Source organism: Vicia villosa, linkage group LG3 (genome assembly GCF_029867415.1).
Source record: "Vicia villosa cultivar HV-30 ecotype Madison, WI linkage group LG3, Vvil1.0, whole genome shotgun sequence".
NCBI classification, from domain to species: Eukaryota; Viridiplantae; Streptophyta; class Magnoliopsida; order Fabales; family Fabaceae; genus Vicia; species Vicia villosa.
In genome coordinates, this window is record NC_081182.1 from 117,394,248 (window position 1) to 117,411,577 (window position 17,330).

At 39.5% G+C, this 17,330-nt stretch overlaps 1 protein-coding gene across 1 annotated transcript; it reads left to right on the plus strand.

Annotated features, from left to right (window-relative positions):
* The first annotated feature begins 584 nt into the window (after positions 1-584).
* LOC131656580 (stigma-specific STIG1-like protein 1) lies at positions 585-1,287 on the plus strand. The gene has a single exon (XM_058926270.1). It carries the CDS (start codon positions 650-652, stop codon positions 1,118-1,120), a length of 471 nt encoding a protein of 156 aa, XP_058782253.1. The 5' UTR covers positions 585-649; the 3' UTR covers positions 1,121-1,287.
* Positions 1,288-17,330: the final 16,043 nt, after the last annotated feature.

Genomic DNA, 17,330 nt, shown 5'->3' on the forward strand with positions numbered 1-17,330 from the left:
CAAATTATAGTCGACTCTATTTGAAACCATGACCTAATTTGATTCAACTTGTCTAATTTGCAAGTTAAACACGAAGCGTATATGTAGAATCTTGAATTAATTATGAGTTTCCACTTTGTTCAATGTTGTTAACATTTATGGCAATCCCCTTTACTTATTCTACCAGTTAGCTAAATTTCCTCAAGGCCGTCTCGTGCAATTATATCAACATTGGCCGGTAATGTTGAAAAGTCCTAAATACCCTTTGACTTCTACCATATCAATATCTTTAACCCATGAAACGAGGGGTATTTTAGACAATACAAAAAAAGTTTCTTTTAAAACTACAAAAACAAATTTATATTGAAGTGTTTGAAGTTAGTGATTATTATTATATCCATGATTAAGTAGCTTAAGCTTTTTAACATTTAAGGTCAAATAATAGAAAACCCTAGAATGAATTATACTACACTCTTATTTCTCATGTATGTACCATGCAAGCTTCTCTCACCTTTTACCACTTTTGCGGCGTCAACTTCTCCTCCAACACCATCTTATAAACCCATATATCTTCTCATTCATTTTCTACCAACAAATCAAAAACACAAAAAACAATAACACATTTTTCATTCTCCAAACCTTTCTACTATCCCTTTCAAAAGGCAAAGCCATGGGGTTCATAAAAGCAATAATCATCATAGCAATGACCATGGCTTTGTCCCTCACAATCACAATGAAAACCATCTCACAAAACGAATCGAACCCGGCATCGGTTAACCAGGATCTTCCTTCACAAGACATATCATCAACATTCCTCCATGAGAAAAACAAGTTTCTTCCTTCCAAGAGGGTGACTCGCCTCTTAGCACAAAACCCTAATGCGCCGATTCATTGTCACAAAGACAACGAGATTTGCTACTTATTCGGCGCAAAAAATGCCACATGTTGCAACAACCAGTGCAAGGATTTGCAACAAGATAGGCATAATTGTGGAGTGTGTAAGAAGCATTGCAAGTTCACTAATGAATGTTGTAGAGGAGAATGTGTTGATACACATTATGATAAGAGGCATTGTGGAGGGTGCAATTATAGGTGTGAACCTGGTAAGTATTGTGTCTATGGAATGTGCAATTACGCATAAGATATTTATTTATTGAGTCTCCATTATAGGGTCTTATATTATACAATAAAAGAAACCACATTTGTGATGGTATTCTCAATTAAGTTGTTGCTTATATATAGTATAATATAATTGTAGCTGCTTAAATTTGCAGTGTTCAAGTGTTTCTCAAAGTAAAGTGATATTCCAAACTCGAGAAAATGAGTTGAATATATGAATATATTTATATTTATTATTGTTACACAATTAGATTTTTTTGTAGTTGTTTCTCTCAATTACTTTTTGATATGTATGTATTATTGAGCTTTTTATCGACAAATTAAATAAAATATAATAAATTATTCACAAAGCTTATTATATCATGTCTTCTAAGAAATTTGGGAAATTTGTGAGGACAACAATTTAAAATAAATAAAAAAAGGGTCAATTTTCAACGTAGGTTGCATGAAAAATAATTAAAGTGCCATGGATCTGAAATCATATTAAAATTGAGGTTTTGACCATCAAATAAAGTGTACCCTTTAATTCACGACTACTTAACTTATATTTATATAAAACAAATCCATGGAGATAGCAAATTGAAAGCAAATGCTTTGTGGGGTTTTCCTCGAAATATGCTTAATATCACATGTATGCGGCCTTTCACATGCATTTAGCCTACCAAAGTTATGGGTTATTACATTATTTTTTTCTAACTATAACACTTAAAGATAACTTAAATTGTTAGTAAAAAGTATCTAGAAGCTGAATTATCTAGAATTACTTGTATAATTCTCCGATTCAGATGACATTTAACACTGTCCTTCAATAGTCTATTGCAAACTCCTCGTATGCGTCTCTATTTACATTTATCTTCTCTTTCACTTTGAAACTATCTTTCCATGATTTTTTAAACCTTACATTTGATCTCTCTTGATGATCTTTACAAATCTTCAAATTTTATGTGTAACAAGGCGTCATAACTAGCTACCCAAATGTACGTTAAGCTGATAATTAAAGTTCAAAGCTCGTATTCAATAGTTTTAGCTACAAAAAACATAAAATATATTACTCAAGGAGAAAGATTAGACAGGGAGCAGCGGCGGAATCAGAAATTTTAAGGAGCCTATGCAAAAAATTTAGGGTTAATAGTACTTTACCCCCTTGTAATATGAGCGTGTTTCGGTTTACCCCCTACCGTTGTCAAAGGCAGGTTTTGGCAACGGTTTTTTTGAAAAAACCGTTGCCAAAAGGTAGGGAGGGGGGTAAAGCAAAATTCGCTAACATTACAGGGGGGTGAAGTACTATTAACCCAAAAATTTACACCTTGTTTTTACTAATTTTGCACTCTGGTTTTATTAATTTTGCCTTTGATTTTGTCTAAAAAATTTGCTGGGCTGTAGATCCGCCCATGAGAGGGAGATATATTAGCAAATCGAATTGAGATGAAAGAGTGAATGAAACGCATCGATTCTCATTAGCCTCGCAAAGTGAGTTACGTACATGCGGTATTTTATACAACATCACATGCCGTTAGGCAGTTATAACAGAAAACCAAAAATAACTAACCCTAACACGTATGCATGCACAAAGAGACTATGGAAGCAAGTAACACAACATGCCCTAATGCCATGCACGCATGCCCATTTTCATTCTCTTCTATATTTGTCCCCCCCTACCAAAATAAGTTGGAGGGTGAAAGATATTCACCAATCCAAACTTGACAATCAATGGAAAGGTTTGGGACTAGAAGCTTTGGTGAAGACATCTGCAACTTGCGAAGCAGAATCAACATACAGTAATTTCATTAATCCTTCTTGAACTTTCAACCTCACAATGTGGCATTCGATATCAAGATGCTTCGTTCTCTCATAGAACACAGGATTGGTCGCTATATGCATCGCACTTTGACTGTCACAATAGAGTACAACTTGTCTAGTGTAATGTTGACCAAGATCACATAGAAGAAATTTGATCCATTTTAATGCTCTGGTTGCTGCAGCAAGGGCCCTATATTTTGCTTCAGTAAAAGAACACGGGATAGTGTTTTATTTCTTAGACTTCCACGAAATGAGTGAATGTCCAAGGAAGAAGGAGTATCTAGAGATGGACATCCTAGTATCCAAGCAGCCTCCCCAATCAGAATCACTGAACCCTTGTGTAGCGGTAAAAAATTGAGACTATGTTTACGGTGATTTCCGGTAAACAACCGCTAGTCTTCCAAACTATAATAAATATGATTTGGTTACTCGCAGGATCGACTAGATTGATCCTAGGACATAGTCAAAAAGGTTGTTATTCATGATAGTTCGAATTATGTCTATGATTAGTGTGTCTCGAAATAAGAAATACTTAATCAAAGAAATAAAGATTTGCAATCACCTTGTTATACACGTAAATATAACATCAGCGAAGGGTAAGTTAAAAATAAAACATAAGACAAAAACTGTAAAAGTGCAAGAATCTTAAAGAGCAGAGAAGTTAAATGCTTCGAAAATTAAATGACATGAAAGTAACAAGTGCAGGAATATAAATGACATAAAGTAAATGAAAGGCAGTAATATCGAAAGATACTTGAATAAAGAGAAAAATACACATGTATTTAAATTGGTGTTGGTGTCATACGTACATTTCTCAGCGAACTCTTTCTCTTAACACTTGATACTTGAGTAATATGTGAGTGATTTGTACAAAATGAACACACGGAATCCTAACATTAAGACCCTTATTTATACTAGTTTCGACCCTAACGGTCCTACACTAATCTAATGCCACGTTGCCCACAGAAAATCCAGGGATGCCATTTGTCTTCGTGCGGTTACATAAACTATTTCGAAATTCAAATCATCCCGCCTGAATCTCCCTTCGACGCGTGGCAACATAATCAGAATCGAGAATGCCACGAAAACACGCTAAGCTTCAGTACTTCGCATATTTCGCAAAAAACGTTTAAGTCCCAAAGACTATTCTTTTCGAATTTAGCTTCGACGCTCACTATCTTTGTTCCAACTTAAACATCATTCTCGAAGCATGGCCATCAGTAGCCATTTTTATCTTCAAAGATGATCATCAGTAACCATCTCCATCTTCCTTTAAATTCCAAATCTTCGAAGGACATTCTTCTCAAACGAAATCTTCAGCTAACAAATTGCCCCCAATAAATGCCTGTTTCGAAAAACAAGAGAAATAGGCTTTTCTTGCTATAACAAGATTTTGTTTTTAGAGTTCCAAGATCATTGACTGACGTCATAATCATTTATGACTCTGTTTCCAAAACGTCTTGTCATTTTCAAAGATGTCTACTCATAACTTACATTCCCATGTTCTGGTCTTACTTCATGATCATTACTCCTATATACTAGGAATGAGGCTAACAACTATTCGGCCTGCCGCGTGTCTCTTGGCTTTTACCCAAAAGATTTGAAAGGGTTTCCGTTAAACCTTTAAATACCTGAACTCTTACCTTCATATAACTTTCACCTCTATTTCCTCATTCTTTCCACAGAAAAGAACGTTTCTGGTTATATTCAAACCCATTTCCAAAATCAAACTTACTCATGGCGTCTTCCTCAAACGTTCTTCAACCCGCTTTGAAACTTCAGAAATCTACACAAATGGGGGATCAAGAATACATACCAAACCCAAATACTGCAGAAGTGCGCGCCATTTATGCTTCTCAGGTAATCATTCCCTTTGAACTTTCTGGAAAAACTCATGCCTTCATGGGACCTTTACCAGGAGAAAATAATTCTGCTTTGAATAAATTCTTTCCTGCTTATTATAAAACTAGGCCCTTAGTTAGTAAGAACAAGATAGATGAAGATGGTCGTCCAGTCTTAGCAGATCCTAATGGTGCAGAAGATACTTCGAATGTAACCCCTTCAACCCTAGAAAAAATTAGGTTAAACTATGTAACCAATTTTGTGAAAGTTCTTAGGTCACTTCCCCTAGCAAAAGACCCTAAATTGTACTATGCCTGGTTAGCAAGAGTAGAGAAACACAAGGCTTCTTTCTGGAAACAACTGGGCATTTATGACTTAATCCAATTATCCAAAACTGGTTTAGAATACAACCAAACCATGTTAGTAGCATCAGTTCATTTTTGGGATGCTTCCCATAACACTTTCCATCTTCCATGTGGAATGGTCACCCCCACTCTTTTCGACATAGCTGCTATCACGGGGCTTCGACCAACCGGAGAAACCTTTGACCCCAATGTCATGGATACTGATACTATTAACTTTAACGAAGCAACAGTTACTTACACTGCGTTCATTCAGCAATATCATGACGAAAACAATGAGGTAGTCTCGGACGAAGAGCATATTGCTTTCTTAGCCTTGTGGCTCTCGAGATGCGCTTTCTGTTCTAGGTCCATACAAGTAGCAAAGAGGTATCTTTGTATGGCCAATCAACTACATGCTGGAACACAACTAAACCTGAGCCAGTTAATTCTAGGGTTTCTCTATGAGAATCTAGGTGAAGCAACAGACCTTGTTAAGAATTACACAACAGGATCCCTGCTTTTCGCTGGTCCCTTCTGGCTGCTGCAACTGTGGCTCAATGCTACTTTCGAAGCTCACCTCCCATTTCGAGGTATTGTCAATGAAGAAGATCCCAACATAAAAAATCGAACTTTAGAAGGAACACGGTTGGCTCTGCTCACTCCAAAAGAAGATACTGGGAAGCTTCGCGAACATTTTTTAGCATATACCATGATGTTCGCCCAACGTTATCAATTCAGCCCTTCGATGGCTCCATTCGTAAACAGGACAGTGGGTCCCGAATGGTTCACTCAAAAGTTTCCAGCAATGTCTCAGGATCAGGAGGTGGAATCCATGACCATTTGGGAAGCTTTTCTCACTCCAAGGCTATTCTATCACCGACTTCGACCCTCCAAGGGCCAATGTGTTCTTCTTGGCTACCAACTAAATCTTGTATCAAGACAGTTTGGATTAGTCCAGGTGAAACCCAAATGCTTGTATGACAAAAGGAACCACATGTGTCTATACACTTTACATCTAACTGAAGAAGAATGCGAGTCCAAAATTGCCAGATACGCTGGTGTTGCCAATCTTTCCCCTATTCCTTTCGAACCTGTCTTTTATTCTACTCCAGATTTCCAACAATGGTGGACGGACTACTACACCATGCAAATCTTCGATGCTGAAAGCCTTACTCGAGAACTAACTGAAGCTTTTGCTGATGTGCAGGAAAACTTTCACAAAGGTACTTCGACTCATATTAAAGAAATACAAGCTTTTCAAAAATTCTTTGAAACTATTTACAGGCCTGATGATCTTAGTCGGACCGTTCGTGAAGCTGCAGTTATTTTACGTGAAAAGTTTCCTGCTAAACTGGATAAGTTGAAACTGCCCCCGTCTGTTCGACCAGAACTGCGTTATGAAGTGGCTTTCAAACTTAATCCTCCAAAATTCCCTCCACTGTCGAGCGCTGATTTTGGTGTGGCTTTGAGCCCTCCTTTCCCAGACTGGTTCGTGTGTGGGAATGCTTTTAAAATTCTTCAAGAACATACTAAAAGACGCGCTGAACGAGTGGTCCCGACTAAGCATACCCTGGATACTTTCAAAGGACATCTCCATATAGATCTTGAACATGTTCGTGTCTTGACTCCAATACCTGAAGGTTTGGGTTTAGACATCCTTTCGACTGGCTTTTCTTTTTCTACTGAAACACTGATTCCAATTTTACTTGCAGCCGTTACTCGAAAGAGAAAGATCAAAGAAATCCCTGCGCAAAAAGCTTCTGAAGTTTCGAAGAGCAACAAGCCAAGTGGGAATGACTCTATCACCACTGATAAGAAACCCACGGTATATACATACTTTATATTCCGCTTGTATATCTTGTAAATCATACTTACTTTACTCAATCTCCATTTTCAGGGCTCGAAGCCTCCGACACATCCGAAGCGAAAAGCTTCTCAAATAGTCGTTTCAGACGACGACGACAAATCTCCTCCTCGAACCAGACAAGCCCAAAAGAAAAAATAGAAGGCCGTCACTCCTTTAGGAAAAGAAAAGGGATCTGGGTCTCCGAAAATTACGTCACCGGGTGAAAAGGTATCCTCTGAAGAGTCACCTTTAAAAGGTGGTAGTAACGTTCTTGTTATAGAGAGCCACAACTCGAGTCCAGATAACATTCCAACCAAGGTATTTGGATTTCACAACATAATCACCTTTATAGACTTTAACTTAGACAATTAAGTTAACGTTTTACCTTATGATTGTAGGATGATGTTGGCACAGCCACTTCTGATCTCAAAGCCTTCACCCTCACTATTGACCTTGATAATCTCCAAGGTACGTGCATGTTCTTTCTTATGGCAACGAGATTTCTTGCAACCTTCCCACCATAATATGTTCTAATTACTCCATGCAGACAAATCTCACGTGCTGTCGCCCGTTGTCGAAGACGCTCAGCCTCTTGCAACTATCATTCCTACTGCAGCAGTCGAAGAAAGCCATTCAACTGATGATTCTCCACCTACCCACAAAAGTGAAAGTATGGGAGCAGATTGACAATGTTCAGGTAGTAACAATGTAGCTGGTCACCCAACTGGTAGTGAGGATACTGTATCTGAACAAGATTCTATGGAGGAAACCTCCAAGTTAGCCACAGTTGGTCCTCACGAAACTTCACCCTTTGGGACCATAGTTTCTCCTGAAACTACTCCGACGCCTGCCCCAACAAAGCCTACCCCTTCAGATTTGGAGCAACTTAAGCAAACTGATCCTCTCAGCTTCCTCAAGGCCATGATGAATATTGATAATATTTCGTCCTCTGAGCTCGAAACTTCTCCAGCTGTTCAGACAAAATCTGGTGACAAAGAGGATACTTCTGGTCTTCTTCATCAGATAAAGGAAAAGTTCTTCGAAACCAACCTTGTCGAAATTCTTAGTAAGGATCCTACCAAAGGTCATAGCTTGAATCAACTTTTGAAAAAGGTGGATCTGCTTCTGGTTTCAACAGAAGTCTCAGAGGTGATTGTTTTGCTGGGTTCTTTGATCGAACAACTTCAGTCAAACATTCTTCGACGTCGAAATGTTGATGAACAACTTACTACAAAGGTGGCTTCTCATAGTTCATCTTGGAAAGCTGCTACTGATGTGACGAAGAAGGGTGATGCTCTCAAGCTTAAACGCTCAGAGAAACAAAAAGAGTGTGACGAATGTGAGCAGAATATCAAATCCTGGAAGCAGGAAATTATTAAGCTTGAAGAGAAGATAAAAGAGGCTGAATCTCGTAAGGCAACAATTCAACAAATCAGTGAGCAAGAATTGATTGAAGTTGCACATTTAGGAATCCGGCATTTCGAAGCTGCGCAGAAACTAGTGCCCGAAATTGAAGAATTAAAGAAACAACGGGCTTTGAATGAAGACAAAAGACAATCTCCCTAGGGATTTCAATTAGTCATTTCGAACTTTGTACTTTATTTTGTGATGCGCACCTATTTTGCTTTGTGATCGAATTCCTCCAGGAATAATATACATATGCGCACCTTTGTCTTTCAATTTACCCATTTATTTCATTTTGCAATGATCATGAGTAACACTCTAGCAATTTCTTCAAATCTTGCCAAAATATATTTTTATTTCCATAGTAATCTTAATAAATGTAAGCCCGTGACCTGACTATCCTTCGCACCCCTTTTAGCCTAGACTTGACGTTTCTACTCCCTTAGCCGTAACCATCATTAATTAATGACGTCACTTTCTTCAAAACGTCTCTTTAAGACGTGCGTGCACCAGTTTTTCATGATTGCATCTCAACTTCCAAGGGCGGGAAACGGCGGAAGCCATAACTTCTCTTTGGAATACCAAACGCGGTCTAATCAATCATTAAAATTAAACCGTTCCTTTATTTCCCCAGGCCTATATAAAGGATTAGCATTATACTTCTTTCTTCACACTTGCTTCAAAACTCTTGTCCAAGACTTCGTTTCTCTTCTTGCATTCTCTCAAACACAGAGTCAAAAAAGAAAACCCTTTTCAAACTCTTCTTCTCCCCATGGCACTACCTCTCACTTACAATAACATTAGGGCTTGCATAAAAAAGGAGTTCAAACTCTCTGAAGAGGAGTTTGATGAAAATTCCATAAGCATCAGTGCCCTTTTTGCCAACCAAGACCTGGATTTCTACTATGAAATCCTAGAGGGACCTGTTTATCCCAACATGCTAGCAGACTTCTGGATGTTTGCATCTCTACGCATAGATCCGGAAGGCAGAACCACTATAGTCTCTGAGGTTCGACATGCCCATATTAGAATCACTCCCTCCACCATCTCTGACCTGATGAGATGTAACAACTCTGGTGAGACCTTTGATGACAATAGCTTCAACATGACTACTCACCTTCTGTTGAGGACTCTTATGGATAACGATCCTTTCAGCGCCAAAGTCATCAGGGTTTGGCATCAACTGCTCGTGGGTAACTTTCATCCACGAAACCATGATCAAAACATCATCATGGTGGAGGACTTGGAATTTATCCTCTGTGCCCTTCGTGGGAAGAAAATCAACTTCCCTTTAATGATTTTCAAAGGGCTTGTTGAAGCAGTTTCCATGGCTGCTGCTCGTCAAGGGGTTGTAACCTGTCTTCCATATGGAAGGCTCTTATCTTACATATTCCTCAAAAAGGGAATAATAAGGAGGATGCGTAAATCTGGATCCATGGACATGTTCGAGGCAGAAAGCTTGCCCATGTTGCCCCTAGAGGGTTTATACCAAAGGATCAATTAGGAGGTAGTTTGTTTTAGGTTTTTTATGTTTTGGATTTTGTGACCTTTAATATTTAGGGAACCACCTTTCCTATAATGAATGTACTCTTTTAATATTAATGGAAGATATTTTGAAGTTTCTTTGTCTTCTTCTTTATTTGCCATACATGTTCGTTTGAACACGAAGCCATTTCGGTGTTAGTTCAACCATTTTGGCTCACGTAGTACACCTCAATATCTAAGTTTTTGCAATCTTTACTTCATGCATGCTTGGTTTGTATCTCTTCAGATATTTCCCGTTTACTCTTAAGATCCTGCGATCTTCTGCTAACTCTTCTATCTCGTAAGCGTTATTCGAGAATACTTTCAAGATTCGAAAGGGTCCCTCCCAGTGTGGAGACCATTTACCAAGTGCTTGATTCTTTCGATCTATAGGTAAAATAACTTTCCAAACTAAGTCATTATTGATAAAAGTTTTACCTTTCACCTTTTTGTTGTATGCTCTGGACACTCTTTATTTTTGTCTTTTTATCATCTCCAATGCTCGAAGTCTGTCTTCGTCCAGATCTACTAGTTCATTCATCATCAACTCCCAATACATGTTAGAAGGGATTTCTGCCTGTCTTTGTATCCGAACTGATTGCAAATATATCTCAACTAGGAGTACTGCGTCATGTCCAAATGTCAATTGGAAAGGCGTAGTGTTTGTAGCTTCTTTTGGAGATGTTCGACAAGCCCAAAGCGCCTGGTCCAAGGTTTTGTGCCAACTCTTAGGCTTTTTTCCCACATGTTTCTTTATGAGACCGATTATTATCTTGTTCACTGCTTCGACTTGTCCATTTGCCTGAGCATAGTAAGGTGCAGAAGTAAACAACTTGAAACCCATTTCTTTGGCGAAGTCGTGCATTTTTCGCCCAGTGAACACTGATCCTTGATCTGTGGTTATACTTTCTGGGATCCCAAATTTGTATATGATGTGTTTCTGAATAAACTCAATCACAGCCTCTTGGTCTACATTCGCCAGTGGTATCGTTTCGACCCATTTTGTGAAGTAGTCTATTCCTACTAATATGTATCTTTGACCCTTCGAGGATTTAGGGTGAATTTCTCCAATCAGATCCAATGCCCAGCCTCTGAAAGGCCATGGTTTTATTATTGAACTTAATTCATTCGCTGGAGCGTGTTGAATACCTGCATGCTCTTGGCATTCTTGACACCCTTTTGCAAATTCTATGCAGTCTTTTAACATAGAAGGCCAATACATTCCATATTGAAACAGAAGCCATTTCATTTTGTGCCCCGCTTGATGTGCCCCACATGCTCCACTGTGCAAATTTGAGAGAGCCAAATATGCTTCTGCTTCTCCCAGACATTTCAACAAGACTCCTTCAGGATTTTTCTTGAACAATTCGTTCCCCATCAGGAAATATGATAAAGCTCTATACTTCACCTTTCTATATGTGTCTGTCAAAGGATCTTTTAGATAGTTCACAATTGGGCTCCTCCAATCTGTGTCTGCTAAAGAGTCTATGTTTAATACCTCAAACTCTTCTTTGCTGGCAAAACCTAATTGTGAATTCTCCAGGTCACTTGGGGAAAGCTTGGTAGCCATTGCTTTTCCTCTTACTTCGATCAGTTCCTCTAATTTCTCTTTCGATACCTTGTATCCTGAGGCTAACTGTGCCAGATCGTTTGCTTCTTGATTCTTGGTCCTCGAAACGTGATTTAACTCCACATATTCAAATTTTTTAAGCAGCCTATTTGCTATGACAAAGTACATGATCAAGTTTTCTTTGATGCATTTGTACTCCTTTGTTAGTTGCTTAATCACTAGTTCGGAGTCTCCTTTAATTTCGACTTTGGTTGCCCCCAATTCTAACAAAGCTTCAAGTCCAGCAATCAGTGCTTCATATTCAGCTTCGTTGTTGGAGCATAAGGGACCTTCAATCTTGTACTTGAGCTTTGTTGGAATTCCATCAGGAGAAATTATTAATATTCCAACACCAGTTCCCTCTCTATGAGTCGAACCATCGAAGTATAGCTTCCAAGGTTTCAAGGCTACATATTGTTGAGGGTTCTCAACCACTGCATGGTCAACAATGAAATCTGATACAATCTGACCTTTCATTGCCTTAAGAGGTTGAAATATCAGTGAGTATTCAGTAAGGGCTAAAGCCCATTTGCCAATTCGACTATGCAATATTGGCTTTGATAGCATGTGTTTGATAACATCACAATGGGACGAAACATAAACATCAACTGGCTTTATATAATACTTAAGTTTGATACAAGAGAAATATAAACAAAGGCAGGGTTTTTCTATTGCACTATACCTAGTCTCTGCATCATTGAGTACCCTACTTAAATAATAAATGGCTCTTTCTATGCCATTTTCATCTTCTTGTGCTAACATACTGCCTATTGTATTATCTGAAGCTGAAATATACAGGCGCATGTGCTTCTTCCCATTTGGAGGAGACAAAATTGGTGGATGGATCAAGTATTGCTTGATTTTATCAAAAGCCTCTTGATGTTCAACACGCCATTCGAACTTTTCTTGCTTGAGTCGAAGTAGAGGGGAGAAAGCTTGCGTGCGTCCACTCAAATTAAAGATAAACCTTCTTAAGAAGTTTATCTTCCCCAGCAAGGACTGCAATTCTTTCTTCGTGGATGGAGGCTTAGTTTCCATGATAGCCTTCGTTTTATTCTGGATAATTTCTATTCCCTTCTTATGGACAACGAAGCCCAGGAAATCTCCAACCTGCACAAAGAAAGCACATTTAAGGGGATTCATCTTTAAGCCATGTTTTCTCATTCTTTCGAATGATTGGCCTAGATGATCGAGATGATCGTAATCTGAGACAGATTTCACAACGATGTCATCTATGTATACTTGCATGAATGTTTCTATAAGATCATGAAATATAGAGTTCATTGCTCTCTGATAGGTTGCCCCAGCATTCTTTAAACCGAAAGGCATTACAACCCACTCATAGGTGCCTATTGCCCCTGGGCAATGAAAAGCTGTTTTAGACACATCTTCTTCTGCAATGAAGATCTGATTATACCCAGAGTATCCATCCAACATACTTAGGTATTCGAAACCTGCGGCTGAATCTACTAACATTTCTGCCAGGCATGGGATATTCATCCTTAGGAGTTGCTGCATTCAGATCACGAAAATCTATGCATACTCTTAATGAACCATTCTTTTTAATAACTGGTACAATATTAGCAATCCATTCGACATACCTCGTGGTTCTGATGAACTTGCATCGTAGAAGTCTTTCGACCTCTGCTTTGATCTTTGAATGAATTTCTGGTACGAACCTTCTAGGAGTTTGCTTTATGGGCTTTCTCCCTTCCTTTATGGGTAGCTTTATTTCGACCAAATCTCGCCCCAAACCTGGCATCTCGTCATAATCCCATGCGAAGCAATCTTTATTTTCCTTCAGCAACGTGATGACTTTTGACTTCAGCGTTGGCGCCAGTTTCGCACTGATGTATGTTACCCTCTTCTGATCTCCATCTCCGAGATTTACTTCTTCGAGTGGATCTTGGGCTAACATTTTGATACTTGCCCCCATTGGGTCTTTCTCAAAACCCAAAGGCTCTTCATCGTAGATTGCATCCAATCTTTGACTTATCTCTTCTCCTGAGATCTCTTCGACTCGAACTGGATCTTCAGGTAGTTGAGGGATCATATGTATCCCCGAAGCTGGCGTTTCCTCCTTTCTTAGACCTGCATTAACCAACATGTTTGATAGTTCGGCTTCAAAAGCAGTCTTTCTTTTATTCTCGGCTATATAAGCCGAAATCTTTTCGAAAAATGATGACACAGACATCATCAACGTCGTCATGCCAGCCTGTTGGCCGTATTGTTGGATAATGCCCCATTGATGCGGTATCTTCTGGGCCATCCATTATTTCCCTTTTCCATTGGAAACCATTTGGGTGCAAAGACAAGTAATACAACACATTCTTGTTTGGGGTGTATATATCTTCCGCAGCATGGCAAGGTCCTATGTTTGCCAAGTTCCTATCGAAGTTAGTCTTATTGACTTGGTTAACTTCAGCCATGTAATAACTCTGATCCCCCTCAATATTCTCTACTATGCCATCCTCTCTCCAAATGGTTAACCTTTGATGCATTGTCGAAGGCACAACAGCAACTCCATGGATCCATTCCATTCCGAGCAAGAGGTTATAATTTGCTTTCGCTGGTATGACCATAAACATAGTTGGCCTTGTGACTGAACCCACCGTTAGATTTACTTGGACAACTCCCAAGGTTTGCCCTATTTTGCCTTCGTAGTTAGACAAAACCATGTTATGTGGCCTTATATCAGTATCAAACATACCAATTCTTTTCAGCATGTATTGGGGCATTAGGTTCACCGCTGCCCCTCCATCTACCAGGACTTTATTAATGCTAACATTTTCAATCTTAGCCCTTATGTAGAGTGGTTTCAAATGGTTTCACATACCTTCATCAGGCCTTTCGAAGAAAGCATTTTGCTCTTCAACTGCACCATTGTTCAGCACATAGTAACACACAGGTCTGTGTTTTGCCATCTCTTCGACGTCAGCCTCTTCACAATCTTCAATTTCAGTTTCTTGATTAAACTCATGAGGGAGTACAGATACAACATTGCAGTTGAGGTTTATAGATGATACTCCATCAGAGTCAAAATCATTTGTCATTCTATCATCTTCTTTCCAAAGGCTGGAATGCATCTTTTCCTCTTCTTTCTCATTTTTAGAATCGAACAACTTGCGTTCCACTGGAGGTTTGTTTAGCCCTGCCCCCAGCACTGGGATTTGATTGCTACTTGACTCTCCAGCCTCCCTTGGTTTGAATTCCCTTTGGGCTTTCTTCATCCTCTGATGCCTTCTCCATTGGGATCTAGACATAGGATTTTTACCTTTGTAGTTTTCCAACCTGTATATCTCTCGATTGGAAGTCTGGAATTGCTTCCTATATGCCATTGCAGTTCTTCCTCCTTGGTCCTAACTTCGCCATTTGTTGGTTCTGGCACCAGCTTGCATCCATCTATCCCTGGGTATGTCTGCAGGAACTTTGAATGTGACCCTTCGAGCTCTGGGGTGTGGGCTGTCAGGCCTTCTCGATGGGGTCCGGTTGACGAACCCAAACAAGTTAGGACGAAGTCCCTGAGTCTCCCGACCCATATAAAGATACACCCTTTTGAATGATCCTGCTAGCAATTCGTCATAGACTGCACCACATCTAGGGCATAGTGCAACTTCATAATTTTCGTTGTGACACCTGACCAAGAAACCAACCAAGCTTTCTTCAGACCTTGGGTACACTTTCAACAGCAAGTTTCCTCCTCTCCAAGGTTGCTCTAATCTTTCTCGCAAGGCCCTCTCGAAATTGGCTTGAACCCTCTGATTTGTCATAACCGAACATCTTGGGCACATCACCCTTTTTCAACCATTCTTTACATGGCAATCCCAGAGATAATCTTTCAGACTGTTTCCTCTTAGCGGGACCTCAATGTTTCCTTTCTCCCTTATCAACCATTTTTCTAGTTCTTCGATTTCAGATAAAGGACGCCTAACATTGACCATGTTATCAACTGCTGGAGGGGTTTCAGAAATCTGAATTTGTTGTAGTTTCACCCTGAGGTCTTCAGTGGCCTCACTGGTTTCTTCTTTCAAAACTTCAGTCGTTTTAGCATCGAAGGATCCTTCAACATCAGCATTGAGGATCGGATTGGTCTTTAGGCTTACAGTAGCCTGCTTTCCATCTGAAATTATTTCTGATTCAGCAGCATGAATTTCAGATACTTCCACCATGTTGACATCAAGTGGTTCACACAAGTTAGTGTCAGCCACGTTCAAAGGATCTGCGTCAACCTTCATAGGGTTCTTGCTTTTGTCAGCGAATTTCAGACGTCCATCCTTGATAGCATTCTGGATTAGATCCCTGAAAAGAAAACATTGTGAGGTTTTATGGCCAAGAAAACCATGATATTTACAAAAACCTATCTTCTTCCGTTGTTCTAACGGAGGAATTTTAGAATTAGGAGGCACTATCATTTGGCCATCTTTCACTAATAAATCGAATATTTCGTCACACTTAGTAACATCAAATGTATAAGTTTTCTTAGGGAATCTATCACTTTTATCATTATCTACTGGATTTCTTCCAATAGAAGGGGTGAGTAATTTGCAAGCATAGGGTGGCGTTTCCTTTAACTCAGCAAGATCTATTTCGACCTCTTCCATGTCGTATGAGTCTTCGAAAGGTTCGCCATCAACTTTGTCTGCTTCGACGTATGCTACTCTCTCTTTCTTATTACTTTTACTTGCTATAGCCTTTTCTGCTTTTAACCGTTCGACTTGTCGAACCCTATCTGCCAATTGGGTCGTATCTCTCAGGTACTGAGTATCCAGTTTCTTTCGAATCGAATAATCTAGGCCACCTGCAGCCATTTCAACTAATTCGTGCTCTGGGACGGTCGTGAAGCATCTAGATTTCAGCAAACGGAACCTGTTTAAGTAATCATCAATAGACTCCGTAAATTTCCTCTTGATGCTAGCCAACTCTTTCAGACTTATCTTGGTTTGACCCATGTAAAATTGTTCATGGAATAATCTCTCCAGGTGGGCCCATGCATCTATGGAATTTGGGGGTAAGGTAGTGAACCAAACAAAAGCATTTTTTGTCAGCGAACTAGGGAAGTATTTAATCCTTAAATCCTCATTTCCTGCTAAATCTCCAGCTTCTGTCAGATACCTGGCAATATGTTCCACCGTTGATTCACTAGTGTCCCCTGAAAACTTTGTGAATTTGGGTACTTTGGTACCCCTTGGCAATTCTGTTTGCATAACATAATCCGCTATGGGGGATGTATAATTTGGACGTCGAAGTCCAGTACTGAGGCCATTATTGGCCATAACTCTCTCTATCATGGCAGTAAGGTTATTCTCTGTAGCCAGGTTTTCTCTCCTGACTCTCTTAACTACTTCGTCTGGGTGTTCGTTCCTACCCACTACCCTTAATCTGGGTCTTTCTTCCTCAAACTCTTGCTGAACGGAAACCGTTCTTTGATTCGAAGCCTCTAAATCTATTACCCGATTCCTTTCGACCGTTGTTGTTCTTTATGGAGGAATCACGCCAGCAGTGGTTGTACCAGGCGGAGGAACCGCATTTTGGATACGTTCTAGAATGGGATCTCCTTCTCGATAAGAGGATTGGTTATTTCTCCGCTTGGGTTGTTGAACTCCCATGAATTCTGCCATTCGATTCATTTGAGAAGATATTTTTTGAAAAGTTTCCACATTCTCCTGATTAGCATTGGCAATATTGGTTGCTAATGGATTCAAGATTGACGATAATTCTCTGGCCAGGGTTCCTAACATATTGTGGTTACTTGCGTCCATCTCTTGTCGGAATGTTGCTTGATTACTTGTGGTAAAATTGGGTATTTGGGCAGAGAAGCCAGTGTTTTGTGCGCTTCGACCCACTGATCCAGCATTTGGCGAAA

Coding starts and splice junctions, on each gene's coding strand:
- LOC131656580 (XM_058926270.1), top strand. CDS start 650: ATGGGGTTCATAAAAGCAATAATCATCATAGCAATGACCATGGCTTTG.